Source organism: Micropterus dolomieu, linkage group LG07, assembly GCF_021292245.1.
Source record: "Micropterus dolomieu isolate WLL.071019.BEF.003 ecotype Adirondacks linkage group LG07, ASM2129224v1, whole genome shotgun sequence".
Classification (NCBI taxonomy): domain Eukaryota; kingdom Metazoa; phylum Chordata; class Actinopteri; order Centrarchiformes; family Centrarchidae; genus Micropterus; species Micropterus dolomieu.
In genome coordinates, this window is record NC_060156.1 from 5072653 (window position 1) to 5088572 (window position 15920).

The 15920-nt window shown below is 38.5% G+C and overlaps 1 protein-coding gene across 1 annotated transcript in view; it reads left to right on the forward strand.

The window, feature by feature from the left end:
* The window catches only part of LOC123974048 (polycystic kidney disease protein 1-like 2), a 40452-nt gene that overhangs the window by 15628 nt on the left and 8904 nt on the right, over window positions 1-15920 (forward strand). The window contains exons 8-25 of the mRNA XM_046054466.1: window positions 1090-1227; window positions 1428-1574; window positions 3988-4119; window positions 4849-4962; window positions 5246-5360; window positions 5465-5655; window positions 5744-5974; window positions 6091-6192; window positions 7626-7804; window positions 8579-8725; window positions 9585-9784; window positions 10365-10555; window positions 10739-10946; window positions 12011-12227; window positions 13397-13634; window positions 13854-13950; window positions 14062-14193; window positions 14740-14925. Coding sequence (XP_045910422.1) covers window positions 1090-1227; window positions 1428-1574; window positions 3988-4119; window positions 4849-4962; window positions 5246-5360; window positions 5465-5655; window positions 5744-5974; window positions 6091-6192; window positions 7626-7804; window positions 8579-8725; window positions 9585-9784; window positions 10365-10555; window positions 10739-10946; window positions 12011-12227; window positions 13397-13634; window positions 13854-13950; window positions 14062-14193; window positions 14740-14925 — 2965 coding nt within the window. The remainder of the gene's footprint in view (window positions 1-1089; window positions 1228-1427; window positions 1575-3987; window positions 4120-4848; window positions 4963-5245; window positions 5361-5464; window positions 5656-5743; window positions 5975-6090; window positions 6193-7625; window positions 7805-8578; window positions 8726-9584; window positions 9785-10364; window positions 10556-10738; window positions 10947-12010; window positions 12228-13396; window positions 13635-13853; window positions 13951-14061; window positions 14194-14739; window positions 14926-15920) is intronic.

Sequence of the window (15920 nt, forward strand, 5' to 3'; positions counted from 1 at the left end):
CAAAAGGTAAAAATACTCTGATTATAGATATAAATTACTAAAATTTATGCAAACATCAATTGGACTGTGAAAATGTCAGTGCATCTGAGCAAGTAGTGCCTCAGTGGTTTAGATCCATCCAAGAATCTTCACAACTTCACTCGCAAACATCCCTTAACCAGATTGTAAAATGTTTGGAGGAAATCCATTTGCACTTTTCACACTTACAAGTTAATTTCTAGAGAGTTCTGTAAAAAAAAATTGACCGAATTCCCCCCGCCATTATACTAAACAACAGTTGGGTGTCGTCACAAGTACACCAAACCACACCTAACCACTATGATCCTGCGTGTGGTCAGAGGTTCCACAGGCCAGTACTGCAAAGCAAAGGATTTTGTGTAGAGTTACTCCTGATACTAGCCCTAACACCACATAAGTACACTGGGGAAGAATAGTAAACAGTGTTGGGCAGTGAAAAATTGCCACAGAAATATTACTGTAGTGTAAGTACTAAAGCGGCGTATTGAATTTGAAATCCAGAAACCAAATTGCACTTACTGATTGCAGTAATTTGATTTTAATGCTTCAAGAGTTAAGCTAGCTTTTGATTGTCAGTAAATACGTACTTAAATCATAATGTCTTGTTATGTACTTATTCACATGCCATTTAGAAGATGTGACTTGTTGACATGGAGAACTGTACCTTGGATAGAGCTGAGTTGAGTAATGCAAATACCATAACAAAAAATATATCTACATTTGCAATTGAGTAACTAATAAAGTAATGCAATGCCTTTTTATGGAGTAATAGGTAAAGGGTGGTGGATTACATTATCACTTAACCTGCCCAACACTGATTGTAAAGGCATGTATGATAAGCTACTGTGTTCCTCCCCTTGATGTTTGGTGTCTTTGTAACCTTCCGTCACTGCGGCCGACACAAATGTTCAAGACTCAGTTAAGTAGGTCCATGCCCTAAGTACAACCTACAGAGAGACAGTGTGTCGTGACATCAGAAACAGAAATCATCTGTGTGCAAAATATATTGTACTACTAAATACTAAACTAAATAACAAAATCATGAATACTTAATGCTTTTGTCTGTTGAAGCTTCGTGAGCAGATGCTGGGGATTATGACTGACACAATTAGCAAAATCCCCCCAAACACTCCAGCGGATGTTCAGGCGATTGCCAAAGGAGTTTCTGCTCTCGTCCAGAAAGGCACTGAACTCAGCTCCTCTGCTCAGGTACGACCAGTGAGTAAAAAGTGACTTTATAGGAGGGAGGAATAAATCAGTCATGTTAATGAATAGCCATTGGGAGGACAAGGCTGTCTTAGTTCAGGCTTGTAATTTTTGTATATTTGAGGCAGGATTTTAGATATGTGTTTGAATGTCCATGAATATCCTAAAAATGTCTGTGATTGTCAATCTATCCCCACCTTCAGGTAGAGGCTTCATTATTGTTTGCAAACCTCAGCTCATCTCTCCTCCACATGAATTTGAACAAAAGTGAAGAAAGCAAGAATGAAATATTCTCTGCAACCAGCACCATTGTGGAAGGAGCAAGCAATATCCTGGACTATTCTTCCAATGTGAGTCGTTTAACGTTTAAAGCCCATGCTGACGTGATTTACCTCACTATGTAAGGTTGGATGATTTAAATATTACAAATGCTGATCAGTGACTGTAACCCATCAAGAGCACATATAGTATATTTGCAACTTTGCTCCTACCAGGAACATTAGTTCCGAAACACCCTATTTAAGCGCTCTACTATAGCACATGGTCTGATGTGCATGGCCTAGGTACATTTAGGGCATGTCCAGCTCCACTTTGCTAGTTAAATGTTCAAGACCAAGACTTTTAGGGGCTGAGACCAAGTCGAGACCAAGACCGAGGGAGGGCGAGACCGAGTCAAGGACAAGACCGGTTCCCCACATTACATGACACACAATTACTACTTCTCAAAGTGATCTGAAAGATCCACATTCCCATTAAAGCACCCACATACAAACACTAAGAGCTGAAATCAACGTAAACATCTTTATTCAACACTACTTTTATGTGCTTACTATTGTGGGTAGCTGTGACAGTCGTTAACGGGAACAACACATTTTTAAGTAGGGTTATTGTTTGTATTTGAAGCAAAATGTTTTACATCAAATCAAAGTTAGGATGTTAACAAATAAATGAGATAAAAGCAATTTTTTTGATATTCCCAAAGTTATGGTCTTGACTTGCCGAGACAAGACCGAGATCAAATGCGGTCGAGTCCAAAACGAGACCAAGACCATCAAAAAGTAGTTTTAGGACCGATCTCGGGACCAAGACCGGTCTGGAGTACTACAACACTACTGTGCGCCTTTTTGCCTGTGTTTTTTAGCAGGCCCACTGGTCCTCCCTTTAATGTCCAAATCATCAGTCAGCAGAGTTTGCAGCTGAAACAGGTGCTTCTCAGTTTGAGGACGGCAAACAAACTGTATTCCTGAGGAATATGTTTGTCTATTATCAACCACTTAGGCAAAAATGTTGTCAGGAACGATAAGTTTGGTGACCAGGAGCATGGCCAGTGATTTATAACCCATCTTCCCTGAAATATCCATCTTGAATGTCTAAATTTGCAGGTGACTGACATTTTATTCCAAACCTCTTCATTGTTTTAAATGCCTTGTGTTATCCTTTGCAGGAAAACGTATCTGGTGCCCTTCTTCTTGCAATGACCAACACACAGAATGCATTGTTAATGTTTAAAGATGCTAATGAGGCGCCAACTATTATCCAACAAGCTCATATTGGTGTGTTTGTTAAAAGGTAAGTTCCTCTTCAGCCAGAAGTTGTGACTCAATTAGACTTAAAGAAATAATCCAATATTTGGGAAATACGCTTAATTTTTGGTGGAGAGAGAGAGAGAGAGAGAGAGAGAGAGAGAGAGAGAGAGAGAGAGAGAGAGAAATGAGACAATTGATACCACTGTAGTCTGTATGGTATATATCAGGCTACAGCCAGCAGCTGGTTAGCATATCTTAGCATACAGACTGGAAATGGGGAAAGAGTGTGGTGTTGATTTTCTCATCAAACTCTAGGCAAGAATGTCAATTATAACATTTCCATGTACTGGGAGATGAAAAACATTTAGAATTATGGGGTGCTCCTGCTTTGCATGTACTTTATTTCTGCTTTTACCAAAAATAAATATAGTGCCATCCATGAGTGTCTGTATTTTTATATGGCTAATGTTATTAACCTAACATTTATTGTGTGTAGTTAATTTAAACCTGTTAAAATATTGTTCATTTTGTTTTAAATATCTTATAAGTAACTGAAAGAATAATCTGAAATCATTTGGGTCTGTGCTCAAAACATTTAGGGGCAAGATGCCCAGACTGAGTTGAACACACCAGCAAACCTAGAGAAGAACACTAACAAACTAAAATTCAAAACGCATAACTGACTAATAACCAGTTAACTAATATGAGTAACTTAAAATCTTTTCCCTCAGAGTGACACCAGGAAGTTTGCACACAGAGTCTATAAAAATTCCCAACAGTTCCAGCCCCACATTTTCTCTCCCAGTGCTACCTTCTCATACATTTCCATCAGATGAACCAGTGGATATACGAGTAAGTCAGTAGGAGTGCCGGCATGTTTATGTGTGTGCATGTTTTGTGTGCTACGGCTGTCCCCAAATCAGGATTTTCAGAGTCTGCACACCAAACCTATGAATCAGCTCTAATGCTACTATATTAATTTGTCTGTTTTTATAAACACGCAGCTAAATGATGTTGCTAAAAAGAAAGTGCAGCAATTCGAATGACAGAATGCAAGGCAACTCTGGGTCTACTATACTGACTCCTCGAATCAACCACTTTTAGTGGGCAGTGTGCAGGTTCCAGTGTTTTACACTAGGATGGTGTGCATGTTACTTCTCATGTTGTTCTCAATTTTCCAGTGTCTCACTTGCTAATGAGGATTAAAACCTACTTTTCTCCTGAAATGCATTTAAAGATGCTGAGTTTAGGTAAAAACCCATTTTCCTGGAAAGAGAGAGGGAACATCAGTGGCCTAATAGGTGCTCTATCCCTCACAACAAAAGATGGCTCCGCTATCCCTGTGGCGAACTTAAGTCAGGATATTGAGGTTTGTGCAGCATAATGCAGAATTGCACTCTGTGAAATGTATAGTATACATAATATTATGTGAATATTTCATTTACAGTATATTAAATTAAGCACTTCACTTACTTTTCATGTAAAATGTTTAGTAAATAAAACTAATTTGGTTAAGCATTTGCAGTGGGTACTGTATGTGCTCAATCTGCCATCTCTAATGGCAGTGGGGATAATTGTTTAAGTGTGATTGAACCCAGAACTCTCGTGGCTATAACTGTCAACAAATGATTGTCCATAACTCTCAGTGCACTTTGTATTCAGTGTAACCCAGGTGTGCTGAGCATAATAATACTTAAATTTTGTGTCTTCCAGGAGAATAGCACGGCAGGTGTTTACTGTTTAGAGCCCATGAGTCACTGAGTTCACAAAAACTAGACTGACAGAGAACCTACAGTTTGTTCATGTTAGCATGGTGGAAATGTTGTTTATTAGTACTTTAACTTTCACAATTATTAACACACAATTTGAAAAAAGTCATAGTTTTCCTCCTATATAATTCAAATTAATATCATGAAAGAAGAATGTTAAATAAAATTAGATTACAAATGTAACAACAAATAATTTTAAACACTAGAACCACAATTAAATGGTTAATGGTAATGGTTAATAAGATTACAGAATGCTGAAGGAGAAATGTTTTACATCTGTATGCTGAATATGATCTGGATTATTATGTGGCATCTTGCCTGGTCCACAGATTTTGTTGCCAAGGCCTGTTGAAGAGCAGGTGAACACCTCTGTTTTGGACCTGGGGAACTACAGCACAACGAGCATAAACATTCTTTCAGCTAACACTACGCTGGTGTTAAAGGTCTGAGAAGTGTAGTGTGCACTTTAAATCAGTTTTGGTCTACTTTTCTAACTGTATTTATACCAAGATACTATTATTATGGACACTACGACTGCTAACATCATAAAATCTTCAACTGTTACCTATAATGTTTTTGCTAAATGTGCCATTTTTCTTTAATCTTAATCTCATGAGGCTAAAAAAATGTTTTTAAATAATGATTGATGTCTTTGCTTTTCTGGATGCACCAATTTCTGCACTGAGAATTGAACTGAGAATGCAACTTTGTCAATACATTTCAAAGATGGTGCCTTCAGTTGATCCTTTACCCTTCAAACTGTTCCTCGGTTATATGAACTACCCCACTGAAACAAATTATGCAGCGATGACAGACATGCCTCAACAAGGAACAACACAAGGTAATGAACATCATTGCTTACTGGTGAAGGTATGTTTTAACTCTGATGCCTTTTAAATTTGATTTTTGATACATTACTTGAGTACATGTGCTTGTCTTTTACAGAGGAGCGATACACTTGGCTGCTAGACCCTAAAGCTTTAAAGGGAAACACTGGAAAGTACTATCTTGTAGTAAGGCCCATTGTAGGTCCAGGTATAAAATCCATCAATGCCACTTTATCAATTACCTCCATTGCTACATCATGTACATTTTGGAATGAATCAGCATTGGATTGGAGCAATTTTGGATGCAGGGTAAGTACAGTATTTTAATCGAGCTATCATTTGACAACAAATGAAAACATTTGTCCAAACTTTAATGACAATAATGTTGTCTTCTAAGGTTGGTGTTCAGACCACACCATTAGTCACCCAGTGCCTCTGCAACCACCTCACCTTCTTCGGGAGCTCTTTCTTTGTCACTCCCAACACTGTCGACCCATCACGCACTACTGAGCTGTTTGGCACTTTTGCTCAGAATCCTGTGGTTGTCTGCTTCGTGGGGGCTCTCTTTGTGGCCTATCTCTTGGTGGTTGTGTGGGCACGGAGAAAAGACATTCAAGACATGGCCAAGGTACGGTATGTCTCCTGCACCAGAGTATAATTCAGAAGTAAAGTAACAATACCCAAAATGCAGACAGTTTCAGTTACTTAAAAGAAAGACGCTTTATGTTGTTGCCTGGCTTGCAGGTGAAGGTGACTGTGCTGGCGGACAACAATCCAATGGACGAGTATCGCTACCTGTTGAGTGTCAGCACTGGGCATCGGAGAGGAGCCTGCACTTCCTCTCAGGTAAATATATTATCAGTTCAGTTAGAGATTCTCACCGCAAATAGTGAAACTGTTAAATTTGGCGAAAAGGCTATTCTCTTTGAGGGAGCAAATCATCTTATCAAGCATAGCGTTAGTTCAGGCAGGCAACAAAGTCTCACAGCTCACAATCCCAGCACATCAGCTGATAGCAGCCATTTCAGCTGATTCATCAATTCTGTACAAGGCGCCTTATTTAAGCTGCTATAGCCTGCCTGCCTTTGCTGCTTCCTCTGCATGCAGCTGATAAGCACCCAACATAAGAACAACCGGACTGTCGGTGTACACGCTTCAACTTACCCCGCTGCTTGTTAGTCCTGTCCAAGAAGACGAAAATCCATGCCAGATCGACTGCATGGTGCTATTGCTCACAGCATCAGCAATATGAAGAAGAGAAGCTATCTGGCTAGCAAAATCCAAAGACTCTGTATTTGTGAAAGTCAGTGCCCAGGCTCCTGAAAGACTAATTTCAAAACAAATACTGCCGCTCCAGTCGAGACCTCTCACAAAGAGCCTTTTAGATTTGAGGTTTTCCTCAAACCTAAAAGGCTACAGTTCCTTCAACTGCTCTGTCACAAGGAAAGCCGCTGAGCAAAAGAAAAACTACTCCTGCAATCCAGGCCAGCTGCCAACTCTGCTATGGGAAACCATCTCAACAGCATTGCCAGCATCCAGTCATTGCTCACTAGCATGAACTCTACATCCTACCACGGGAGTCCTGTTTGGACTCTCCTCAAGTTTTTCCTGGTACAGCTGGCTGTTTTACGGCCTCTGGTGTGGTGTCTGAACAATAATGCTGCGATGATGTGTTGAAAAGAAATCCGCTTGACACTGTTCTGGTGCTCTCCCTGCCTCATGGCTTTACAACAAAAATATTTTATTGCTACTGTGTAAAGAGAATACTGCTGGTAAAAAGCCCCTTATTTGTTTAAAATGTTTGCAAACCACATGTTTTTGTACTTTTGTGTATATAGCAGTATAGCAGTATTAAAAGTGCACAATACCCTACTTTAGAATTCATTTTGTGCATAACTATGCGATTAAAAATGTATATATATATAATATTATACTTTTTTTTTCATTGTCCGAACCATCATTGAGGCATACTGCTGATTAGCTGTATTGAAGAGGAGATATATTATTATATCTGTAGGCTACATCACACAGTCTCTTGAGATTGCTTTATCCTAATAACATGTCATGCAACTTAATGCAATATATTCTTATTTGTAAAGTTCTAATTGCGCTAAATAGCCAAATGTGTATGTTGCAATATTTAAGACTTCTTGTTCTTTAGTAATCAAATTGGATGTCTTGCTGATTGTTAAACTGTTCACCCCTAGCCCCCATTCCTCAATTACCCCGTATAGTAAAGTGGTTTAATTATTGTATCATAGAGTATTAAACTGTTTTAGGTGATAATAACCCTGCTGGGTGCAGAGGGAAATGGGGAACCACATCACCTGACAGATCCAAAGAAATGTTTGTTTGAGAGAGCTGCAGTGGATATGTTCTTGATAACTGCACCCTTCTCTCTGGGAGACCTGCAGGCCATCAGACTGTGGCACAACAACTCGGGGAGCCATCCTGCTTGGTAGGTAAACATAAATGTCAGAGATACTGAAACTAACTAAACAAAAAAACTGTAGTATTTTCTACCTCAGTAGAAGCATTTCTTTTAATATAGTTTTTTGGCATGTAGAAACGGTAACAAACAGTAACAGATTACAGTTTCATGCACTACATAGAAATTTAGTAACTCACTCTCAGGGTTGTTGGGTTTTTTTTGGCTGTATGCCTTTTGTGGCACACAGCTGATTATTTTCAGCCCTCAGCGTGATGAGAGTGAGCATTTCAATTTCAGTCCCTGTGAGAAATGACAAAGTAAAATTGATGCCAAATGTAGCCTACAGCCCCAATTGCAACTGTCATCACAGACCTATACTTTTGGAATGACATTTGCAGATTACATAATGGGCAGCTGACTACTTTAAGAGGATGTTGTTATTGATATACCCTAATAATTGGATGTTAGCAGCTGTTGCAGACATAAAATACATAATAATTGTGAAATAAATAATTTACTCCAAGACCTCCACCCTGCAGGCTGTCACAGCAAATATCGTGAGACACTTAAGAGGAGCTGTTTCACTCAAAACACTTTCACTGTATGAACCTGGACTGTGTGACAGTAATTAACATTTGATCCTGACCCTGCCTATTGGGAGATTTAAATTAATAAAAAGACGCTGCTGTCAAGCGGCCTCTTTTATACATCACGGTGCTGACACATCACTTGTGTATCTTCGCTCACGACGCCTCAGACAAATTACAAATTACAGTATTTGCAATTTCACTTTTTTCCCAGGTACATTGGGAGTTGCATGGTGCAGGATTTACAGACGGAGGAGAAATGGCATTTTCTATGCAACTCCTGGCTGGCCATAGACATGGGTGATGGTTCCCTCGATAAAGTTTTTCCTGTTTCGACTGACATTGATTTGAAGAGGTTCAGGTAAGGTTAAGGCATTGAGGAGCAGCAAAATCATACACACAAGGCTGAATGTGAAACTGAGACTGGGAATTTCCATTTGAATTTGAATGATAAGAGCGCAGATAAAATGCAAATCAAATGCAATTGCCTGTTTGGATTTTTGCTTTTGAAATATGACAAAGTCACGTAAGAAAACCAGCAGGCATGTAGCTGTCACTTGAGCTCCCACTTTCATGCTCTTAAGGCTTGCAACATTTGAAAAATCTACCAGCACTCAGAGGTATTATTTGCAGCAACAGTTCCAACACGCAACTGCAACCCTGGCTGTCCTGACATGCCAGTACAGTTTAGTTATTAGTTGAATTAATTGCCTAGAACAAAAAAACTGTAAATGTGAGTTCACCTAGAAGGCTATTTTGTGTTACCCCTGCTCAGATTTTTAAAAAAGCATCCCAAAATTGAATTGTAAATGTTACAGGAAAATGCAAATTTAACAATTAAAAGCACTGAGTATACCTGATCAAATCACTAAAAAGCTACACTCACTGAGCTAAGCAGGCTACAGTACAGTATGTTGTGTTTTTTATATTTTACATCTCCTTACAGACATATTTATAATTAATTTGAATTAAACTCAATTGAAGTGAAATAAAATGGAATAAAAATGTTACTTACCCCTAATCACTGCTGAGCATAAACAACCAGATGGTGATTGACTAAGGATTTATAAGTCTTTCTTTAGAGCCATGCTGAAGTTAAGCATGTTTAGAACTGAAAAAGGATTGAAAATGTGATGCTAATCCCTTATTAATTGGTAGTTCAAAAAGGATTTAACTGTTTTCATTTCATATTTTTACCCCTTGTTGCTTTTATTTTCCAGCAATTTGTTCTTCATGAAGACAACAAAGGCTTTCACTGACGGACACCTCTGGTACTCTGTGGTCAATCGACCACCGAGCAGCACCTTCACTTGTGTTCAGAGAGTTTCCTGCTGTTTTTCCCTGCTTCTCTGTACCATGCTGACCAGCATAATGTTTTATGGCATCCCAAAAGATCCCTCTGAGCAGACCATGGAGCTGGGTACAAGACATTTTCATTGCATTATAAATCTGCAGTGCAGAACTTAGTCTCCCCCTTTTGACAGTGAGAGTACTTAGACAAAACTGTGGACACAATGCTTAGGACGTGTAGGCTTTGCCATACTGAGTTGCTGCCCCTGCTACAATTGCTTGCCCCCTCAGCTGAAAAACTCATCACTACAGGTTAGCCAGCGAATATGGAAAGATTGACCTTACAGTGATAGACTTAATCAGCATTGTGTGAACTTGTTTGGCAAGGGCTCGAATGTCACAGACTTTCATTTATATGAAAAGGGTTCTGCACTCTAATTTTGAGCTAAAGTTCTCTCTCTTATATGTACTTTTTTTTGTATAAGGCTTTTCTGTGCTTTCAATATCGGAACTATGTAGACTGCCTTATGGCCTTGTAAAGCTGCTCATTGCTATATACATGCGTAAACATAAACATAAACCAACCCTTGTGTGATTACCGGTAAATATAAGAAGTCAAAGAACAGCATTTTAAGACAGAACATTCATTTATCAATTTGTGGACAACAAAAACATAAAACCATCTCTTTTACCTTTCTCTCTGTTTCCAGGTCACTTTAAGTTTACCTGGCAACACTTCATGATTGGAATTCAAAGTTCCCTCATCATGTTTCCTCTGAATATTCTAATTGTTAGTATTTTTAGAAAAACTCCCAGGAAGGTGTCTATTAACAAGCACAAAACAAAAAAAACAGACACCCTTCAACACAATGTCAATGTCACTTTAGACGTTGTCATCGAGGTATGTGCTTCATGTTTTTAAGGTAGATATTACATAGTGGCTGCTAAATTATCAGCATCCAAATGACATAATAATCAATTTTTATGGACTATGTACATTGCACTTAATTCTACATGTACATATTCAAAATAGTTATGAATATGTAAATAATAAACATATTGTATATTTTGCATTTTCTTTCAGGATATCACAAGAATTGCTCATTTACTGTCTAAGACTGTGAAAAGCAATAAACAATGCTTAGAATCCGAGTTAAGGCCTGGACAACAGGTTGATATCCACGCTGTCCTTTCTGTGGTGGAGGACTTCATCAAACAGAATAACAAAACCTGTGACACCGCCCAGTCCAAATCTTCGAGCTTTCAAATCCTCGCCCAGCCTCAGCTACCAGGTGTGTACCTAGTACTTTATATCATTCTGTCTTGTTAAGGTATAGTGCTCTAATAGGGTAGGATGGATGTTAAAGAGAGTTGGAGATCTGTCCCCTTTCCAAGCAAATGTTAGTACTGGGCTAACATGAAAGTGCAATAGTCCTTTAAAGGAGCTTGATACTGAGGCTTTCAGAGTCCAATTCTAAGCTATAGAAGCACTTGCTGGTAAATTAAATTCAATTGACTTGAATTCACTGAAAAACGTATTATTTTGCCTGTAACAAACCAAAAACAACAACAGTGCAACATACTTCTCAGTTCAATTTGCAAACAACAAAGGCACAATCTTATATTCTGTCTCAAATATAATCATATTGTCACTGTATAAATGAAGAGGTGCAAAGAATATTTCCCAGAACATGTATATTTTTTGCTTGGAATGTACACAGAAAATCTCATTGCGTTTTAGCTTTTCAACACAAGAGGTGAAAGAAAGTGTCTAAAATTCATCGTCCATTGTAGTGAAGCACTGCTCGACTTTGTTCCCTAAACGTCACATACAGTTTGGTACAATTCCCTGTGTGTTCAGACAGACCACCAAGTGATTTTTAAAGGAATTGCATATGAAGTCAATGAAACAATGCAACTAGATGTGAATTCGCCCATGTTGATGTAAATTTAAGCAAATAACTGTCAGCATGAGTTAAAAAAAAGTTTTTTAAACTTGTGTGAAATCCTGTAGTTTTATGAATCAGCTTCATAAATATACAGAGAAAAAATGAAAAAGGAAGCAACAGAAAGAACCAAAGTTTCTGGTTCTGTGATCAGTCAGAAGCTGAGCTGAACACAAACACACAGGCACCTTCCATAGTCCGTGCATCTGTTGCTAACTAGCATACAGCTAACATACGGTTGGTTCAAAGGCTGGTTGGCGAAGAATAAACATGGACTGCACAGATGGTCCAGCACTTTGCTTTTTGTCTGAACACACCTTTATAAATGCATGCCTCAATTCTTAAGGACTGCGACCAGTAACAAAGCAGAGGCAGTTTACCATTTCAGAAATGTTGTACATTTTCAGAAGGCAGCGCTCGTGGGCATCCAGGGGCAACACTGGAGGGGATTCAAAAGAAGAGCTACTATCTATACCGGCAGCTGTGTCACATTGAAAAAAAGCTGAGTCAACTGGGACCCTCTGGCTTCCCCAACCCACACAGCTACAGCCAGGCTCTGCAGCAAGTCCGGGGCATGAAGGGCCTTCTTGAAGATCAGCTCAACCTAGACGACCTCACTCAGAAGAGGTACAGCAGTCACGTTTATTTAAACAGCCGCACTGATGGATTTGCATGTGTTAGCTTGTTTTCTACAAATTATGTGTGTTCATATTTACTTTCCGAATAGCCTATACCAGAGCCTTGAAAGTTGATAGATAGTGAAGAATCAATCGCATTTATGGTTTTTTTTGTCTTTTTAGTTGTTTGTCTTTATTATTATTTAGGATAATGCAGTTGGTAATGATTACCACTTTGAAGACAGTTTTTTGTTGTGCTTTCATGGAAACCCCTGCTTTCAAGATAATTAAGAAAGTAGCTGCTGATAGGTATTGTGTTTAAGGGTTGTGAATAAAATGCTGAGTAAGTTTCGAAAATGGCTGGCAGTAATTTTTAAAACATTTTGGAAAATACTTGATGAGTATGAGATGATTAAAAGTTAGACAATAAGATTGATACCACTCTGACGTCTTTATGGTAAATAAGAAGCTGGAGCCAAGCGATAGTTAGCTTAGCTTAGCTCTGTCCAAAACTTAAAAACATTGCCTACCAACACCTAGGGGTCTTATATTTTTGTTTAATCGGCAAACAGAAATGCAACAACGATGCTGGAACTTTTTCTTAGCAACATCATGGTGACAAGTCATAGCACCCAGCAGCTATTCACCTAGAAATTGTTACAGCATGAAACCCTCCATAAAACCACAACTTGCGATTTTATATTTGATTAAACAAATGTTAAAATGTGTAAATTGTGGAATTTCGAGGTGATAGTCAGAGGATATTGTCATATTTTGCACAGATCCATGCTAGCTGTTTCCAGACTTTATGCCAAGCCAAGCTAATCAGCTGCTGACTGTAGCTTCATATTGAGCATACAAACATAAGCGTGGTATTCATTTTCTCATCTAATTGTAGGCAAGAAAGGCGGTTGATCCTGTTTCCCAAAACGTTGAACTATTGATTAAGAAATACACATTATCTGTGGATGCCAAAACATTCAAGAAGTTCATATCACACATATCACACGTGTACATCATAACTGGTAATGTGACATAAATATTTTAAAGCATAATGTAGGAGATTTCCATTTAAAATATCATTTAAATGCTGTTTAAAATAAAAAGCCTCAAGTTAAATGTAGTTCAAAAGAGAGCTGTATTTGAGTAAACTGTATTTTTCACTGCTTTCACTTGCAGGTTGATCCCTGCTGACAGCGCTGGAGATAATGGTGTGATGAAAAGGTTGTGCTGTCATGGAGAGCTACCCTGGTGGTTTATTTTTGTCGGCTGGCTGCTAGTGATTGGAACCAGTGTTGTAGCAGGATATTTCACAATGCTTTATGGGTTGAAATATGGGAAGGAACGCTCTGTAAGCTGGTTGGTATCCATGGTAGTCTCCTTTTTCCACAGTCTCCTCGTCATTCAGCCATTGAAGGTGAGAATAAGGTGCCTTCCCCTCTTTATGAAGAACCACAAACCTCACTAGTCATCACTAGCTCATTATTTACAATACAATAAATTTATTGAATTTTAAAAGCTTAATTTCACAGTTTTCTGAAACTTTCCTGCAGGCGTCATTCTTTATGAGCACATACTAAATATTACATTTGGAAAGAACATCTGTATTCACTTATGTGCATGTCTTTTACCACAGGTAATAGGTCTCGCAATCTTCTTTTCACTTGTAATAAAGGAAGTTGAGGTGGAAGATTTTCGAAATGTACCATTTGTAGAAAATGACGGAAATAAAGGTAAAACATAAAAACTCCCAAAATATACTCAATGGTCTCAACTTGCAATTTCTTTATCATCACACATGTTCAGGTTTTCGCCTAACCTCAAAAATTACGCTTAACCTACAGGTGATACGGACCAACAAAAAATCAGACGGGACAGCAGTCTTTATGAACCTCCTTCTCCTGCCGACGTTGAGAAAATGAAAAGGAACAAGATTATGAATCAGAAAGCCATTGCCCTCCTCAGGGAGATTTTGAGTAAGTAGAAATACTATTTTACTAGGGTATTTCAGAAGGGAAGATTGGTATATGGTACCAGATCAATCACAATTTGAGGAACTTTGTTTTTTGTAAGGCAGGGGATTCATTGAAAAGATTCTCCTGCGTGAAATGCCTGAACCTGAAACAGCATGCTACGACTTTGACCTTTGGGCCCTGGTTTATCATCATAAAAATGATGATTCAAATGATATACAATATGCACTGTTCTGTGAACGTAAACATCACATCTGTCACTTTAAATCAAAATGGCTTTAACCAAACCACCTGGTAAACTGAAGTCAAGCTTTTCAATATACACCCAGCTTTTCTGAACCTGCCATATTTCTAGCCTGCTTTCCTATTTAAATTGTGCATTTATGGTAAATACAAACTAAATACAACCCCGAATTAATTATTAATTATTCACTGAGGTGAAATCAAAGATTTTTCATCATAAATTGAGTCCATCTGCTTCAATTTAAACTGACTCCCCAGTTATCACAATGTGAATTTAGAGAACTATGATGTGCTCATTTCTTGCAGCCTACATGGGGTTTCTGTGGATGTTGTTGCTGGTGGCGTACGGCCGGAGAGATCCCAATGCTTTTTTCCTGAACCAACACATCCAGGATAGCTTCAGCAGAGAGATCTCAGACAGCATGAATCTCGGAGATGTGTTCACTTGGGCCAACACATCTCTATTAAATAACCTTTTTGGAGTTTATCCAGGTAAAAATGTATCCCTCATGAAGAGGAGAAATAAGTGATTGATCAGTGATCATCTTAGTAAGAATGTGTCAGAGTTGCATTGTGTTTCTGTTTTTCTATTCTCAATTCTTAAACAAGCAGTTATTTTCCAAGCTTCATTTATTCATCGATTCAACATAGCAAGGAAATTGTTGTTGTTGTTTTGCCAAAGTGTTCAACTCCACAGCTGGAGAGCAGGATGCGTTCTCATTTCTTATTGTATGTATTTATTATAGTGTCACACACAGTTAGGATTTGTTCATCAGTAGGCTAATCCCAGAAGGAGCAATTAACAGGGGCCAGGTGATTCCAGTGACCCCGCCTTCTCAGTGGATAACTGTATGTCTTTAAAGATACTACAGCATGACTGTATTTTTACCCAGACATAATGAATTCACGCACAAAAAAAGACTGGGTCAAAATGAACACTATGGTGGGTTAACTTTACCTATAGTCGATAGGTAGAAAACCACGCAAGACAAGAAGTTTTTTGTGTGTTTGTGTTTAATTTTTCATAGTAGTGTTTACAGTGGGGGAAAAAAGTATTTGACCCCTTGCTGATTTTGCAGGTTTGCCCACTTACAAAGAATGCAACGATCTATAATTTTAATCATATGTACATTCTAACAGTGAAAGACAGAATCCCAAAGAAAATTCCAGAAAATCACATCATATGAATTTATAAAAATTGATAACCATCTGATGAGGAAAAACAAGTATATGACCCCCTACCAAACAGCAAGTATTCTGGCTCCTACAAGCCAGTTAGTCTTTCTTTAAGACACAGCCCCAATCCCAACCAATTATCTACATCAAATACACCTGCCTCACCTCGTTACCTGTATAAAAGACACCTGTCAACACCCAAACAACCAGCATCCAACATCACCACCATGGGCAAGACCAAAGAGCTTTCTACGGACATCAGGGACAAGATTGTTGATCTGCACAAGGCTGGGATGGGCTACAAGAGAATC